Here is a 17,536-nt window from a genome sequence, read left to right on the forward strand (position 1 = left end):
TGAAGAACGTCAACTACAATGTTCTCCACTAGCGCTTTCAGCTGTCTTCAGCTAGCTTTCAGCCTGCCTTATGGACAATAATAATACCTTTCTTAAATTTTTTTATATTCCATGATATTTCCATGAAAAGTGCCAGGACTGTAAGACTCTAATAAACTTCTAATCTAAAAAGCACCCATGTTTCTTTCTTATTATTTTTCAAAAGTTACTAAATTTTTCAAAGGTTACTGAAACTTGAAAAGGATTTGAAATTATAGCATAACAAAGTGTTTCATGAAGTTGCAGTTGTTTTCATTATGTTTTTTAAAAACACTTTTATGGTAGTTTTTTATATAATTACTGAACTTTTTCTAAAAAGCAGAAACTGTTGTCTTAATAGTAGCATTTAATGAAATATATCCAAGCTTTTATGAATTTTCAGTGTATGCAGTTAAAAACAAATAGTTTGAGCCTATATTACATGATATGGCAGTGTATGGCTCAGGTGACCTCTCTGTGATCTTAAGTCTATATGATCTGCAGAATTTCATGCAAAGCTCAAGGAGTAAGAGGCAATTCCTTGTTAGTCCAACGTCTTTTCTATACTAGGGATAGAGACCTCTGTTCAATGGAGCCCTTTCCCTCTTTGTGCCCCTCCCACATCCTCATTAAGATCTGGGAGAAGGAAAGAGTGGTTTTCTTACTTACCAAACACCAGTTCATGTGCCTAACAGGTTGCCACTTGTGCCAGTCACAAGTATAAAAACTTGCTCATTTTAATGCTGCAGACTGAATGTTTGATATTCTATTGCATTTTATTCTACTTTTCAGATTATATTTTCTGTGAGTCCTGATCAAGTGACACAAATGTGCTGCAATGGTGACATAAACTATTGATTGAGGCTGGAAAAGTGTCTGAAACATCATCTTTTCTTTTTTTCTTTTATTTTTTTATGGTGCCTCTATTGGAACAGTCTGAGGGAAGTATATACAACATGAGTTTTATCATGAAGCTGCACAGACACTTTCAAAGGACGGTGATTCTGCTTGCCACATTCTGTATGGTGAGCATTATTATTTCTGCTTACTACCTGTACAGTGGCTACAAACAGGAAAATGAACTGTCTGAGATGGCTTCAGAAGTAGACTGTGGGGACTTCCAGCACCTACCATACAGGCTGATGGAAGTGAAGACAAGGAAGCTTTCTGATGCCTCAAGGACAGAACCCACAGTCCTGGTGTTTGTGGAGAGCCAGTACTCATCGCTCGGTCAAGACATCGTTATGATTCTAGAATCCAGCAGATTCCAGTATCACATTGAAATTGCTCCTGGAAAAGGGGATCTCCCAGCACTTATAGAAAAAACTAAAGGCAAATACATTCTCATTATTTATGAGAATATTTTAAAGTATATAAATATGGACTCTTGGAATCGAAGCCTTTTAGATAAATACTGTGTTGAATATGGTGTGGGTGTCATTGGATTCCACAAAACTAGTGAGAAGAGCCTACAGAGTTTTCAGTTGAAAGGTTTCCCTTTTTCTGTATATGGAAACCTTGCAGTAAAAGATTGTTGTATTAATCCTCATTCTCCATTGCTTCATGTGACCAAATCTTCTAAGCTTGAAAAAGGTTCTTTACCTGGAACTGACTGGACCATTTTCCAGATTAATCACTCAGCCTACCAACCAGTAATATTTGCCAAAGTAAAGACCCCAGAAAACCTTTCTCCTCCCATCCCTAAAGGCAGTTTTTATGCCACTGTCATACACGACCTGGGGCTCCATGATGGAATTCACAGAGTTCTTTTTGGCAGCAACTTGAACTTTTGGTTGCATAAGCTCATCTTCATAGATGCTGTTTCCTTCTTGTCAGGGAAGAGGCTCACATTGTCCTTGGACAGGTACATTCTCGTGGATATTGATGATATTTTTGTGGGAAAGGAAGGAACAAGAATGAACACCAATGATGTTAAGGTAAGGCTCTTTATCTCAAAGTTTGGTTCATCTCTCAGTAGGTTTGTCTAGGGCTAAGGGATTTCCTGGGACATAGGATTTTTATTTTATTTGGAAATTCTTAGGCAAACTGGGATGAGTTGGCTACCCTCAGCTATTTTTGAGATATGGGGCTATATCTCAGCCCTAGAACAACTAAGTAGATAATACATTTTTCTCTGAATCAAGAAGAAAATGAAGATTGTACTAAAGGATTGAGTGTGGCAGAATCCTGAAATGCATTTCTGTGTGTATTTAAAACTACAGAGTGGAAACCACTTTGTTTAATTACTTTCCAGAAACTATCTACCTCAGTAAACTATTACTAATCTAAGACTTTAGTCCATTTAGCTATGAAATCAAGGTGAATTTATTTTAATGAAAATAAATACTCCCACAAATTTTCAAGAATTAAAGATCTCATAAGTAGCAAGTTCAGATGTTTCTGGAAGTCAAATGTGTGACTCATTTTCTCTTATTACTTTTTTGAAACTCTGAAAATTAGCACTACTAAATATGGAAAGCTATGAATACACAAGCATACCTATTCACATACACACATAAGAATTTACATTAATTTTCAAAATTCATTGAACACTTCTGGTTCATATATGAAACCTATCATGCTACATTTATATTGGATTAGATTTCTTACTGTGTAAAACTGCTGCCCTTAGATAGAAAACAATTATTTGAAGATAGTTGGTTATCATTGTGAAGGGATTATATTACATAAACAACTGGCTGTTTAATATTAATGGAATTTAAAATTAAAATGATCTACATTGATCTTAGTTTCCCATTCGAAATGCCACTGGATTCTATCTCTGTTATACTACATATCGATTTCGCGTAAAAGTGAAAGAAGAGATTTTGATACATAATTTTTATTCTATATAGCTTTGACCTTTTGGTAAAATATAAAGTACTGAATCAGATGGAAAAAAAGTCTTGAAACTGCATTCTTTTCTCCAGACACTAAGCATCTGGCAAATAATAGTAATGTTCATCACACTACTTAAATGAGCTAAGAATACCAGAAGGACTATTAAATGTTACCATAAGAGAGTGTGAAGACTGAAAAGAAAAAAAAACCTTTCATATTCTTGGCAATATTTTAGACTCTTCCTTTTTTTTTTTTTGCGTTATGCAGGCCTCTCACTGTTGTGGCCTCTCCCGTTGCGGAGCACAGGCTCCGGACGCGCAGGCTCAGCGGCCATGGCTCACGGGCCCAGCCGCTCCGTGGCATGTGGGATCCTCCCAGACCGGGGCACGAACCCACGTCCCGTGCATCGGCAGGCGGACTCTCAACCACTGCGCCACCAGGGAGGCCCTAGACTCTTCCTTTTAAGTCAATATAAATTAATTAATGAAGTTGTACTTAAGTTTTCATTAGTCTTTTGAAATAGTCTTTGAAAATGTAGCTAAATTAAACCAAGCTGATAGTTTAAACATTTATTATGAAAAAAAAACATTTATTATATCCTTGAAAATTACAAACATATATAATTCTCTTTCTAATTTTTCCATTTCAAAATATTATGATAAAAAAATTTTAAGGCTTTATTTCTAAAATACAAGTCTTTAAAAATGTCAAAATATGTTGTTATGTCATTAAAAATATGCTAGATAAATCTCCGAGTTTTATGCAAATTCTACTATATCCTCTAAAATTATACAAAATGCCTTTAGTGCTCTTAAGGTTAAGCCATTTTTAAGTGTTATAAAAATTAAAACCTTACTGAATAAATTCAATAAGAATTTAACGTGTAAAATATTTTATGAATTGCTCACATTTAGATGGGAATATATTTTCTAACAAACCTAAAGGCTTAAAAGAAAGTATGTTTTGAATTATTTGGGTTTTTGAACTACTTCTGAATTGTATCTGTGATTGTGTCTCTAGACATAGTCATTCATCCATTCATTCATTCCTTCATTGATTCATTCTGTAACTAGTTATTAAGCATGTCCTACATGTGAAGTAGTTTTGGTGATATGTAAATAGAAACATACACCATGGTCTTATCCCTTTAGAAGAGAGGGTGGGGAGGGTAGTTAGAGAAGCTCAGAAAGCACACAGGTGAAGATTGTGCTGAGCATCTTCCTGCTCAATACTTGGAACGGCCATATCACACACCAGCCATGGAGGTAGGCACTAGGGATACAAAGATAAATAAAGCATGGCTCCCCCTTAATGAGTGTACCACTGTCTTGGTAGGGGTGGAGTGGGAGTGATAAATAGGTAGATAGCTTGCAATATGGTGAGTACAATAGGAAAAGTGCCTGTGTGCTTTTATGTAAGTAATGCTGTGTGAAACACTATACTGTGTGCTGTGTACCAGAACTGTTAAGTCCTATTAAGCAGAACAGATTTAGAAGGCAAAGCTATAGTGATATAATGATTTAGGAGGCTGTAGAGATGATATTCAGACAAAAGAAGATTTCTTGAGACTAGGAAATGAGAATAAGAATGGAGAAGGAATGACCAATATCAGAACAATATCGAAGGTAAAGTTGAAAACTTAGTAATTGGATCAATGGAGATGAAAGAGAATATAATCAAGGATGACATTAAGATTTTTAGCGTAGTTGAATAGAGTTGCCATGTGATTCAGCAGTCCCACTCCCGGGCATATATCCAGACAAAACTATAATTCAAAAAGATACATGCACCCCTATGTTCATAGCAGCACTATTTACAACAGCCAAGACATGGAAACAACTTAAATGTCCATCAACAGATGAATGGATAAAGATGTGGTATGTATATACAGTGGAACATTAGTCATTAAAAAGAATGAAATAATGCCATTTGCAGCAACATGGATGGATCTAGAGATTATCATACTAAGTGAAGTAAGTCAGAAAGAGAAAGACATATGATACCACTTATATGTGGAATCTAAAATATGACACAAATGAACGTATCTATGAAACAGAAACAGACTCACAGACATAGAGAACAGACTTGTGGTTGCCAAGGGGGAGGGGGAAGGATTGGGAGTTTGGGATTAGCAGGTGCAAACTATTATATATAGAATGGATAAACAACAAGGTCCTACTGTATAGCAAGGGGAACTATATTCAGTATCCTGGGATAAACCATAATAAAAAAGAATATATATATATATATATATATATATATATGTATAGCTGAATCACTTTGCCGTACAATAAAAATTAACACAACGTTGTCAATCGACTATACTTCAATAAAAATTTTTTAAAGTTAAAAAATGATATTTAGTGTAGTTGAATAATAGTTGATTATTCCAACAACAAAGAAAGAGGAGAGAGCAAGATCATAATGAAGGTCATTAGAGGTCATATTAAAATTTTCAGTTTTATTTTAGTGCATCTGGGACATACAGGTATAGATGTTTAACAGGTAGTTGGCTCCCGAGAAGTCTGGGTAGCAAGTGTAGTTTTTGAAGTTATCATTCTAATTAGGGGATGGTTCACTTTCAGCATGAAAGTATGTGAGATCAGCCAGGGAAAGGGTTTATAGAGTGACAAGAGAAGAAGATAGAGTGTAGAATCTTGAGGAAAATCATCTTTCAGAAAATAAGTGGAGAGAGAAAATCCTGTGAATAAGAGTCAGAAAATAAGTGGAGAGAGAAAAACCTGTGAATAAGAGTCAGAATAGTCGGAGACCAGAAAGCTGTGATGCTATACAAGCCTTGGGAGTAAAGAGCTTCAGTGAGGGTGTGATCTAATAGCAGGGTCCACTGAGGTAAGAAATGGCAAGTCTCCTTTGGCAAAAGACAAAAAGTCACTGGGGACTCTTACAAGATCCAGGGTAATGGAATGATCGAGGCAGAGGCACAGCTGAAGTAAGTTCAGGAGTAAATTAGGGGGTTAAGATACGAAGGAGGAGAACGTGGAGTACTCAGTGGAGAAATTTTGATATAAAAGAGAGAAGAGAAATTAGCTGGAGGGTGGGCTAGAGTTAGAGGGACCAACTATCCTGGTTTACTTACACTGAGGGCATTCAATGCTAAAATTCAGAGTCCCAGGCAAACTGGAATGCTAGGTCTCCCTAACTAACTAGGGTAAGGGAAGGATTTTTTCCTAGGAAGGAAGATCCAAGAGCAGGTGGTCTAAGAAAAGGTCATGGATGTGGTGATTAATAGTACATAATTAATAGAAATATTTTCATAAAGCTCTTTTATTTAATTATTACCACTAAAAATAACAAGTATTACACTTACCCTATTTGATGTATTAGGAAAATTAAAAAGAATGTGAGGAAATTGAAGGTGACGTAGAATGTTTCTTGCAAAATTAGAAGGATGGTTGCATACCACGTAAATTTTAACTATGATGCTAATCACTGCAAACGTGCTTTTTTTCCTTATGTGGGACAAAAAAACTGTGTTTCCTTATTTAATCGGAAGATTAGAATTAGCAATGCAATATCAGTTTTTACCTGCCTTGCTACTGAATAATATGAGCACGTTTCAAAGAGCCTCAAAGCTACAGAAGAAACTGTGACATGGCACAAAATATATGACTCTTCAAGAGGAAGAAGATAAATAATGGACCTAAGGTATTATCTTCATTAGTTGGAGAACTTACAAGCCACAAGCCATAGCCCTTAAAGAACCAAAGAACATAGTGTAGACAAATATTATACTACATTCAGTAAAACTGAAGTCAGGAAGGACATATGTGTGTGTGTGTGTGTCTGTGTGTGTATTGAACTAAATGGACAAGACTTTTCTCAAATTTACCATGGACTAGTTTTGTGATGTTAGAAAATTCAAGTTCCTAGTGTTCTAACACCTGTCCTCAAACATCCTGAGACTAGTGGTTTTTGGAGAAAGGCTTTTTGGAGAGGGAAAGTGGGTATATAAATAGATACTTCTCCCATTAAAGCATTTTAAAGTTATACATGAAAGCACAGCATGACCAAATGAATACTAACAATTTCAAATTCTCTCTTAGAAGAATGAATTCGCTCGGCCTAAGATGCATTATACCTTTAAACTTAGACCGTTTCGTATAACATTTCAGCCCTAAGATAGGTAGGAAGTGGAACAGGGAGGAGGCTCTGATAAAAGTGGTCTTAAGGGTTTTACTGAACTCTCTGCAGGTATACGTGCAACAAATAAAAGAGCTGGCTATCACTCTCATGCCTATGTTTCTCCCTCCTTCTCCTTCTAGAATAGGCACACGCACTCTTTCTAACGTTGACAAACTTTCTAACATCCGTGAGAAAATGAAGAACCAGCCCAGCTGGATCTGAGCACACTAAACAGGGGCCTGAGCATGACTGGAGGGACTCAGCAACCATTCCCCGTCCTCACTACCCTAACCTTTCCCACTGCTCCCTTATGCTTCACTATTCCTTAGTTTGGCTGTTTGTTGATTACCTCTTAAATCTACATTTTGTAAGTGGCCTCATAAGAGAGGACAGTTCTCTATGAGTGACTTTATCATTATTTTCCCTGCTAACTGAAGGTCCCAGAGCGCCTAGGGAAAAGAAAGTGCCGAAAATAGAAGTAGGACGCCGTAAAGCTCTGAGAAGTGAGTGGTATCAGGCTCAGAAGACAGACTTGGCTGACTTCTCTGTCATGCAGGGGGAGCTGAACCCCCTGAGGCTGAAATGGAAGCTTCAGTGAAGGGGAGCTTCGTGCTGCCTGACCTCACCCTCTCACAAGAACCTTCCTTGCCCCAGCTAAGGTCAAGCCAGAGGTTTCGTAAAGTCATTGAAAAAGAAACTGACACACCAAATGTTTGCAGGGAAAAGGCAACTGCAACCAGTTACTCTGTCATAAGTAAAAATAGAAAGGAAACATTTCTCCAGATAGCTCACTACTGATGGATGTTAAGGCATGTACATAGCACCAATCTTTGTTTCCCCCTAAACTCATATTTCTCTAATTCCTTTCCATTTTCTGTGATGTTTCTTATTTTTTATTTGCTAACATCCACTTTAATTGCATTGTGCTCTGGAAGCATGTGTCTCTTTGATACCAATACTTTCCATTTGCTAGAATCACTTTATGACTGGATACAATATTCTTATAAGAACATATATTGTACAGTCAAGGTATATCTATTAGCTCAACTTTGTTAAATGTGTGGTTCAGAGCTTCTGTATTCTTCCTGTTTTGATCTTTTTTTGGATGGAGGGGAAGGAATAGAGTGTACTACTTGATGTTACCAAAGGTGGTATGTTTAATTCTCCAACTCTAATAGTGGATTGTAAATATTTCGTTGTTTTTCTGTCAGTTGTTCCCTTACATATTTTGAAGCTATGTTATTTAAGTGTGTGTGTATATATTTATATATTAATTTAATATTTTATTATTCTATGGCTATCTTAATACTAGTAGAGCTACACTGGCTTTTGGGGGGATACTATTTAAAAATTATACTTTATCTCATTTTTATATTTGCTCTATCATGTCTTTACATTTTAAATTAGTTTTTTGTTTGTTTGTTTGTTTGTTTGCTGTATGCGGGCCTCTCATTGTTGTGGCCTCTCCCGTTGTGGAGCACAGGCTCCGGATGTGCAGGCTCAGCGGCCATGACTCATGGGCCCAGCCGCTCCGCGGCATGTGGGATCTTCCCAGACCAGGGCATGAACCCGTGTCCCCTGCATCGGCAGGCGGACTCTCAACCACTGCGCCGCCATGGAAGCCCTATAAATTAGTTTTGAGAACAACTTTCTATGACTTTTGCTTTTTATCTACTGTGTCAATATTTGCCTTTTAATTAACAAGATCGGTCTATGTACACTTAATATGATTATCAATGTGTATGGATTAATTTCAGCTACCTTATTTTGTGCTTTATATTTGTCCCACTTGTTCTGTATCTTCTTTTCTTTCTCTCTGTCCTTTATTGCTTTTATTGTCAGTTTCCTTCTCTTTTCTACCCATTCTTGGTTTGAAATATATATATATATTATATATATATATATATATTATATATATATATTTATATATTTATTTTTAATATATATCAAACTAGTGGTTTCTCCAGAAATTTATACATATGTACTAATAAGCAGGGGTAATATTAATATTCTCACACCTCAGTCAAAAAGTGCAAAGTACTTTGTCTCCAATCATGTCCACTCTCCTTCGGCTGATAAGCCATTCTTTTTTTTTTTAATTTATTTTATTGAAGTATAGTTGATTTGCAATACTGTGTTAATTTGTGAAGTGCAGGAAACTGATTCAGTTTATATATATATATATATATATATATATATATATATATATATATATATTCTTTTTCATATTCTTTTCCATTATGGTTTATTACAGGATATTGAATATAGTTCCCTGTGCTATACAGTAGGACCTCGTTGTTTATCCATCCTATATATAATAGTTTGCATCTACTAATCCCAAACTCCCAAGTCCTCCCACCCCCACCCCACAATGGGCCTTTCTATGTTATGGCTGTTTATTAGACATTATTATTTTTACTACCATCATGGTTTAATGAGATTGGCCTACTCCTTTTCAACAGGTAAGCCAGAGAGATGTCATTGACATATAATTCAGATCATGTCCTTCTTCTCAGAACCCTCCAGTGACTTCCAGTCTCACCCACGCTAAAAGCCAAAATTCTTAGTCTTTTATACCCTCTCCTTAACTCCCTGATCACATGTCCTGCTCCCCTCCTCTTCACTCTAACCTCCCTAGCCTCCTTGCTGTTCCAGCTCCTGCTTTAGGGTTTTGTACTTGCTGTTCTTTCTGCCTAAAATGTTTTTCCCCCAAATTGGTGCATGGCTCTCTTCCTCACTTCCTTCAGGTCTTTACTCAAATGTCACCTTCTCAGTGACGTCTTCTCTGACCATTCTCTTTAAAATTGCAACACTCCAAGTCTTCTCATCTTTTCCTAATTTTTTTCCCTAGCACTTATGATCATCAATAGTGTGCTGAAATTGGCACATGCTCACCAGGTCAACTGTGTACATCTCTTCCCAGCTTCAATAACATGGCCAGTAGTTTGGCATTTTGGCATGGGCGTAGTATTACCACAGAAACTGGCAAATTCTATAAATTCAGGTTTTTTTCTTTTCAAAGAGCCAGTTGTTAAAGGTTTAATAGCACACTACTGGACAGACTCTATGTAATTACCTATTTTTGTTGGTTTGTGACTTTGGCTACTAAAATGTAAACACCATGAGGACAAGATTTTCTCATCTGTTTGTTCACTGAGGTATCCCCAGCATCTAAAAGTGTGTCTGGCTCCTTATATATTTGTTGAGTGGATGAATCCCATTCTTCCTGGAGCATATCCTTTAGATGTTCCTTTAGTGAGAGTCTATTCACGGTAAACTCTCAGATTTTATGGAATGTAAATGTTTTTATTCACCCTTGTCTTTGAAAGACAGTTTTGTTGAATTTACAATGCTTAGTTGATAGTTCCTTCATGTATAACCATTGTTGCTCATACTAGGAAAAATAGGGCTCCCTACAAGTCACCTGAATGTTTGTGGTAGTAAAATGTATCTGAATCCCTCTGGGCCCTATATTGTTTTATAATTGTCAAAAAGTTAGGCAATTTGGGACTGTTCTTATGAACGTATATGAAATGTTTCTCTTTCAGTTTGGTAGAATACTTATTTCTAAATTTTAGATAATGTGATTTATAATATACAAGAAAATACATCATTCTCAATATTATTATCAAAATTAAATAGCCATAGTGTGCTAGCAGCTATAAAGACAATTATATTAAGGAAATAATTTTCTGGAAATAGGTTTTGGCAATAATTTAACATGGGGAAATAAGAAAATAGTTTAGCAAAGGGAAAAACTATTTTGTTTCCATAATCTACTTACATTTAATAAATTTTATTAAATTTGTTACATTGTGAGATGGAATGTATCTCTATTACTATTAATATCAAGGAGTCATTTGTTACACAATGACATTCTAAAAGAATGAGTTTTAAATTATTTAAAGGAGAAAAAATGATGTTTCTGAACACCACATGAATATATAAACAATATTTGGTGACTAATTACATTTTTAAAGGTCCGATGTGATGAATCCTTCCCAAGCAGGATAAAAAGCAGGGCAATCATAGATGGTACTAAAGCTCAACCAGGCAATGACAAGTTTTACACACTAGATGAGCAGAAGATTACAAGAGGAAAACTCTCAGTACAGATTTAGATGCTAGAGATATTCAATTCAGTTCAGAGAATTATGAACATCTACTCTAAGTGCCGTGATAAGGATTTTAAGGGGTACATTGATGAATAATGAAACATGTTTTTTATAAAGGAAGTGAAGAACAAAGGAGAAAATTTTACTGGGTTATTTCCTTCTTTGGATTGATTTTTTATATTTCTGTGCTGATGGCTTATAATAATTACATAAAAGATGTAATTATTTTATAATGATATATTTGGGGGTACTTAGCCACTCCCAAGAGGGGTAACACTTACTGAGTACATACATTGTTTTGTGTTTTATATTTATTATTTAATTTTCATTAAAAAATCCTATAAAACAATGATTATAAGTACCATCACTTCATATGAAGAAACTGAAGTTCACAGTCTAAGATTAAGTTGCCTAAGATCTTTCAACCAGCAAGAGCCAGTCCCAGGATACAAGATGCATCTCCACCTGCTCCAAAAGCTGAGCTTTCCCCCGCACACTACTCCCCAGTTGCCCCCTAACACAGTACTGTGGTGTCCATATCAAATCATTCCTACACTACTTTATAGCAAATTAGATCCAAGACAGAGTCTATTATAGTTTGATGGGTCATATCTGAAGCTCTGCCTTGGATTTAATTATAAGTTTGGAAAAAAGTATCAATCACTTCTTGAAATGCCTTGGACTTAAGTAACTGCAGTGATTTGGCCAAGGCAGATTTTACTTGAAGATTTGAGTTAACAAGTTCACCTTCCTATGCACTAATGTCTTTTTTCCAGGCACTTTGCCTCAGTTCTGGTAACTGTCATCATTTAAGCAGTTTTGATTGAATTAGGGTGACAAAATGACAGATACTTTTGGTGCTAGCTCAATTAAAGTACCGAAGTTTTCCATAATTAAGATAATTTAAGGGCCTCCCTGGTGGCGCAGTGGTTGAGAGTCCGCCTGCCGATGCAGGGGATACGGGTTCGTGCCCCGGTCTGGGAGGATCCCATATGCCGCGGAGCGGCTGGGCCCGTGAGCCATGGCCGCTGGGCCTGCGCATCCGGAGCCTGTGCTCCGCAACGGGAGAGGCCACAACAGTGAGAGGCCCGCATACCACAAAAAAAAAAAAAAAAAAAGATAATTTAACTTTCTCTCTGTGTACGTTCAGATTTTACAGTCCCTATGATATTTTACTATGCGTTATACAGGTATTCCTAATATTTTTTTAAGCACACACATTTTTTTTAAATGAAGTAAATTCTGGTATATTGTCTTAGTCTCTGGGAGACATTAATTAATAGCTAAAACACTTTTTTTTTTTTTTGCGGTACACGGGCCTCTCACCGCTGCGGCCTCTCCTGTTGCGGAGCACAGGCTCTGGACGCACAGGCTCAGCGGCCATGGCTCACGGGCCTAGCTGCTCCGCGGCATGTGGGATCTTCCCGGACCGGGGTACGAACCCGTGTCCCCTGCATCGGCAGGCGGACTCTCAACCACTGCGCCACCAGGGAAGCCCTAAAACACTTTTTATTCTTAACTTTTATAGGCCATTTATGCATATGGAACTGTAGCCTCAGATACTAAATAGCTCTTAAAATCACAATGTAAATATAAAATAAATTACGAGATCTACTTGACATAATTTATGGACTATTTATAGACAACAGAAACATAGTCAACTGGTTTTATTAAACTTCAAAGTGGGCTAAAATGTTTAAAGTATTAAAATTACTCATTTGGTACATATTGGAATTTTACCTTAAAAATTAGGTGTCTTCATTTTCATATTAATAATTAGAATGATTATACATAATAATAGTTATAATTATTAATTATACCAATTACTGGGACTTCCCTCCCTGGTGGCACAGTGGTTAAGAATCTGCCTGCCAATGCAGGGGACATGGGTTTGATCCCTGGTCCGGGAAGATCCCATGTGCCGCAGAGCAACTAAGCCCATGTGCCACAACTACTGAGCCTGCACTTTAGAGCCCGCAAGCCACAGCTACTGAGCCCATGCACCGCAACTACTGGAGCCCGTGTGCCTAGAGCCCGTGCTCCACGACAAGAGAAGCCACCGCAATGAGAAGCCTGTGCACTGCAACGAAGAGTAGCCCCTGCTCACTGCAACTAGAGAAAGTCCATGCTCAGCAATGAAGATCCAACAAAGCCCAATATATATATATATATATATATATATATATATATATATATATATATATATACATATATATATATAGCAATATACCAGTATACCAGTAATATACCAATTACTAAAATGTGTTTGTTTCCTTTTGTTCCTGTAACAGAGTACCACTAACTTAGTGGCTTAAAACAACCCAGATTTATCACTTAACAATTCTGGAGGCCAGGGGTCCCACATGGGTGTCACTGAGTTAAGTTCCAGGTATTGGCAGGGCTGTGTTCCTTTCTGGAGGCTTTAGGGGAGAATCTATTGCCTTACCTTTTCCATCTTCCAAAGTCTGCCCACATTCCTTGGCTCATGTTACCTTCCTTCATCTCCAAAGCTGGCAGTGTTACATCTTTCTATGCCTTTCTTTCATAGCCACATCTACCTCTAAAACTGGGAAGGTTTTCCACTTTTTAAGGACCCACATGATTTGATTGGCCCACCCACATAATCCCTATATGAAGGTCCTTAATTTAATCACATCTGCCAAATCCTTCTTGCCATATCACATAACATATTCACAGGTTTCAGGGCTTAGTACTTGTTTATCTTGGGGAGGGAAGGGGAGGAAGGAAGCATTATTCTGCCACAAACTATGCTCTTCATGTAGTCATGTCAGCAATTCTTACAGCTGCTCAATCCCCCAAAACACTTTACTACTGTTCTCATTGGGAAATGAAACTTTGATGCCATACCTATGATCGAACAATAAATTTAGCTGAGTCAATGGTAATTAATTAGGGAAAATTAAATTATTGTGCTCATAAACTCTTCCTACCCCTTACACTCTACAAGTTGACACCGGCAAGCAAGTAACCCTTTATTCATTTGGGAAGTTTAAGAAATTTAGCTCTCCAAAGACTGCTCAGTAGGAGCAGATTGTGACTATCACCAATTCACTACTTCAGTCGTTTCCAAGGTCATTTTTCTAAAAGTGCATCCATTATGAAACTAACTAAAAAACAATTTTAAAAGCCAGTTTATTAGGACTACCACACAGTTACTTAAGCACTGATCACCAGTTTTATCATACATTTTTTCTCTCTCCATTTTATTGTCTTTGACATATCTTGTGTTCCTGCACCTACCTCAGCCCTTATTTTATCGCTTTTCCCTCTTTAGAATCCTTCCTCTAATTACCCCAATCCAAAAACAACAGTGGAATTCTATTCCATCTGCTTATCCCTTCTCTCCTCCACTCCCCTGCTTTGATTCCCAGTGTTTGGATTTGTACAGCCATGGTTCATTTTCTCCCCCTTTAGATTTACATATTTATTTTTACGTAACTTACTGTCTCTGTTTTTTTCTCTGAACTATATATACTGAGTAGAATCAGCTTTCCAAAAAAAGAAAAAACTGCATGTAGAAATTAAGCCAGCTGGTTGGGGCATTGAACAATGATCTATTTGGGAAAAAAAGAAAAAGAAAAAAATAGTTCGTCACTATTCTATTCTTCATTTTGGATTAAATAATCTATCAATATATACATCAGAACAACATATAACAGAGTCATTCCTTGTTCAGGAATCCTAAGAAACAAGGTATTTGAGTTCACCTAGAAAGACAACTTACTTGATACCCTTGAGTAACTGAATTGAGTGGTTTTGACAATAAACCATTCAAAGGTTAGAGTTGCTGTCATCAAAAATAGTTAACACTTGTATCTTGTCAGACTTGAATTTCTGATCTATTGACACTACTGAAAAATACCTTTAAGAGATATTGTATGTTACAAAATTTTTAACAAAAATTATCTGACAATATTTTCAAGAGAAAGAAGGCATTATAATGAAGACTGATTTTAATTCTAGTGTATTTGCTTTGCCAAAAAATAGTTTAGGTGGATATTCAAAATATTTTTGCCTGATTTGCTAATCTGCTTTAGAAATGTAATAAGCATTTAAAGAGAGTAAAAGGAGAAGAGAAAACACTTTCCCAATTTTGATATTTCTTATCTGATACAGGAGCACTGTCATTGGTCTGACTCAGGGGCAAATGAATAATGGAAAAGGAAAGCTGTATTTTTCATTCTTGTTAGAAGTTTATTGCTAGAATTAGATCTCCAAAATCACTATCACTTGCAACTTCACAAGAGCCAATGAATACTCAAACGCCATTCTCAGTGAAGACCCAGTAGCTTATTGCACTCAGAAAAGTTCCATTTCCCTAAATGGGATCAATCTTTAATGGATGCCAGTGACAGGAGGCTGTTCATCAACCCTTCAGGATAATTCAGAGCCTTAGTAGAGGCCAGTGTTCAGTGCTGTGTACTTGGAAATTGATACAATGTCAATGTAACATCTTCAAGAGCAAGGGCAGCCTAGGAAGGTGATTCACTGAACATCTTCCTTTTTAAGCCATTACATTTTCACACTGGTTCTCTATTATAATTGAATGCCTCTAAGGAGCAAAATCATTACTTAAGCTACCCCTTTAAGCCACTCATGTATAACAAAAGTCAACAGTTTATAACTATTTTTATTGTTGATGAGCCTAAAACAGAGATACTTTTAAAGTCACCATGTACAACATATAACTTGTAAATGAACAGAAAGCAGGGTGCTATTAGTATTTTTTTTTAAAGGAACAATCCAAGAATTTGCCACTAGTTTCATCTTGACAATCTTTCACTCAGAGATATTTAGATGTATTTAATCACTTTTCAAGATGAGACCATTTTCATGAGTTTCCAAATCAGAAAAGGCAAAATACTCATTTAAAATGCTTGTTTAAACTGCACATTTCCCAATCACACACTCACAGATTTTGACTTGGTAGATTTAGGGAGAGCAGAGGAATCTATGTTTAATATGCTCACCTAGATGATTCTAATATAGATGGCAGACAAGCAAGTTTGGGGAAATACTGGTTTAAAAAAACTGCATTCAATATTACTGCAAAATACAAAGACATGGGTCCTATTATCTTTCTGTGAAGAAGGCATGTTAAAATAATTTTGTATAAAAATATTTATAATAACTCTCTCTATATAAGCATATATATAATGGAAAGAGGTCATAATAGAATTAATAGTTTTGTGCCTGATTTCAACCTAATGCTGGAAGAGTTCTTATTTTCACTTATTTTTGAGGCATACATCAAGACTGTTCAACAATACTTTAGCCAATGTGTATACATGTGAAACTTCTTGTGGAGTTGAATAAAGTAGATTTTATATGAAGGCACAAGAAGCAGAGGATTTGAGAAAGTGATTCCAATAAATGGATAGCTTAGTATGGCCTAGTAAGAAGACAATGGATAATTTTAACAAAGTAAAGTAATGAGAGGTACATTGCTTCTGTGATCTTTCAGGAAGAAGGACTCCAGAGGCAAAGAGGGCCATAAGCAAGAGTTTTATAAGAAGTAGGATAAGTGGTATTTTGCGGGGGAAGGGAAGAGGAGAGAGGAAAAAAGGACCAAAGAAAGACAGGAAGCACGGTGGGAGAGAGAGAGAGAAGTGTGAGATATATTCTTTGTGTTTCAAGTCTAAGTGAATGTGCGTATAATACGATATCAGAGAAATCACAGAGGTTTGGGCTGAATTATAGGTGGAATAGAGGTACCCCACCAGATGATTTTTAAAAATCATTAAGAAGTGGAGTATTTTTGAATGAAGAAAAGGTTTAAAGTTTCTTAGGAAGCTTTAAACATTTGTCTCTAATAAGCTACAGCTCGAGTGGGCTAGGCTTGTTTGTTCATTTTGTCCAAAACAAAAATAAATTTTCTTCGTTTTCAAGTAGGTAAATAATACATGCAGTTTGTAATAAAAACAATCAAACAATGTAGAAAACTATAAAGAAGAAAGCAAAAAAATAGTCTCCCCTAAGTCCCACTACACACTGGATTTAGTCATTCTTTAATGTTTGAAAATGTGGTAGGTAAAAAATTTTATTTCATTAATTTTTAACTTCATTTAATTGTGAAAGCAGATTAACTTGGTCACATATTTTTATTGCCCATTTGCATTTCTCTTTTGGGAATTACCTTTTATCTAGTTTTCCGTTAAGGTGTTTATTTTTGTTATTGATCTGTAGCATACTATCTCTTCACAAAGAAAAAGACAGATACCAAGTGATAGTCTCTCCCTTTTTTCCCCCAATTTAACATGTCATAAGTTACTTTCATTCATTCATGTAATTAAAGGGAGGATTTACTTTCCTTATATTAATAGGTCTCTCTAGTCAGTTATCACTTTTCCTTTTATTTCACATTCCATACACTTCTGCCTCTTCAGGTGAGAGATATA

At 36.3% G+C, this 17,536-nt stretch overlaps 1 protein-coding gene across 1 annotated transcript in view; it reads left to right on the forward strand.

Annotated features, from left to right (window-relative positions):
- Positions 1–741: 741 nt before the first annotated feature.
- LOC308613262 (bifunctional heparan sulfate N-deacetylase/N-sulfotransferase 3) overlaps positions 742–17,536 on the forward strand; it is a gene marked incomplete at its 3' end in the record, with an annotated part of 144,670 nt that continues 127,875 nt past the window's right edge. The window contains exon 1 of the mRNA XM_081226474.1: positions 742–1,955. Within this exon, the coding sequence (XP_081082600.1) occupies positions 933–1,955 (1,023 nt within the window). The 5' untranslated portion in view covers positions 742–932. The remainder of the gene's footprint in view (positions 1,956–17,536) is intronic.

This window comes from Mesoplodon bidens, assembly GCF_964165515.1.
Source record: "Mesoplodon bidens genome assembly, chromosome: 1".
Classification (NCBI taxonomy): Eukaryota; Metazoa; Chordata; class Mammalia; order Artiodactyla; family Ziphiidae; genus Mesoplodon; species Mesoplodon bidens.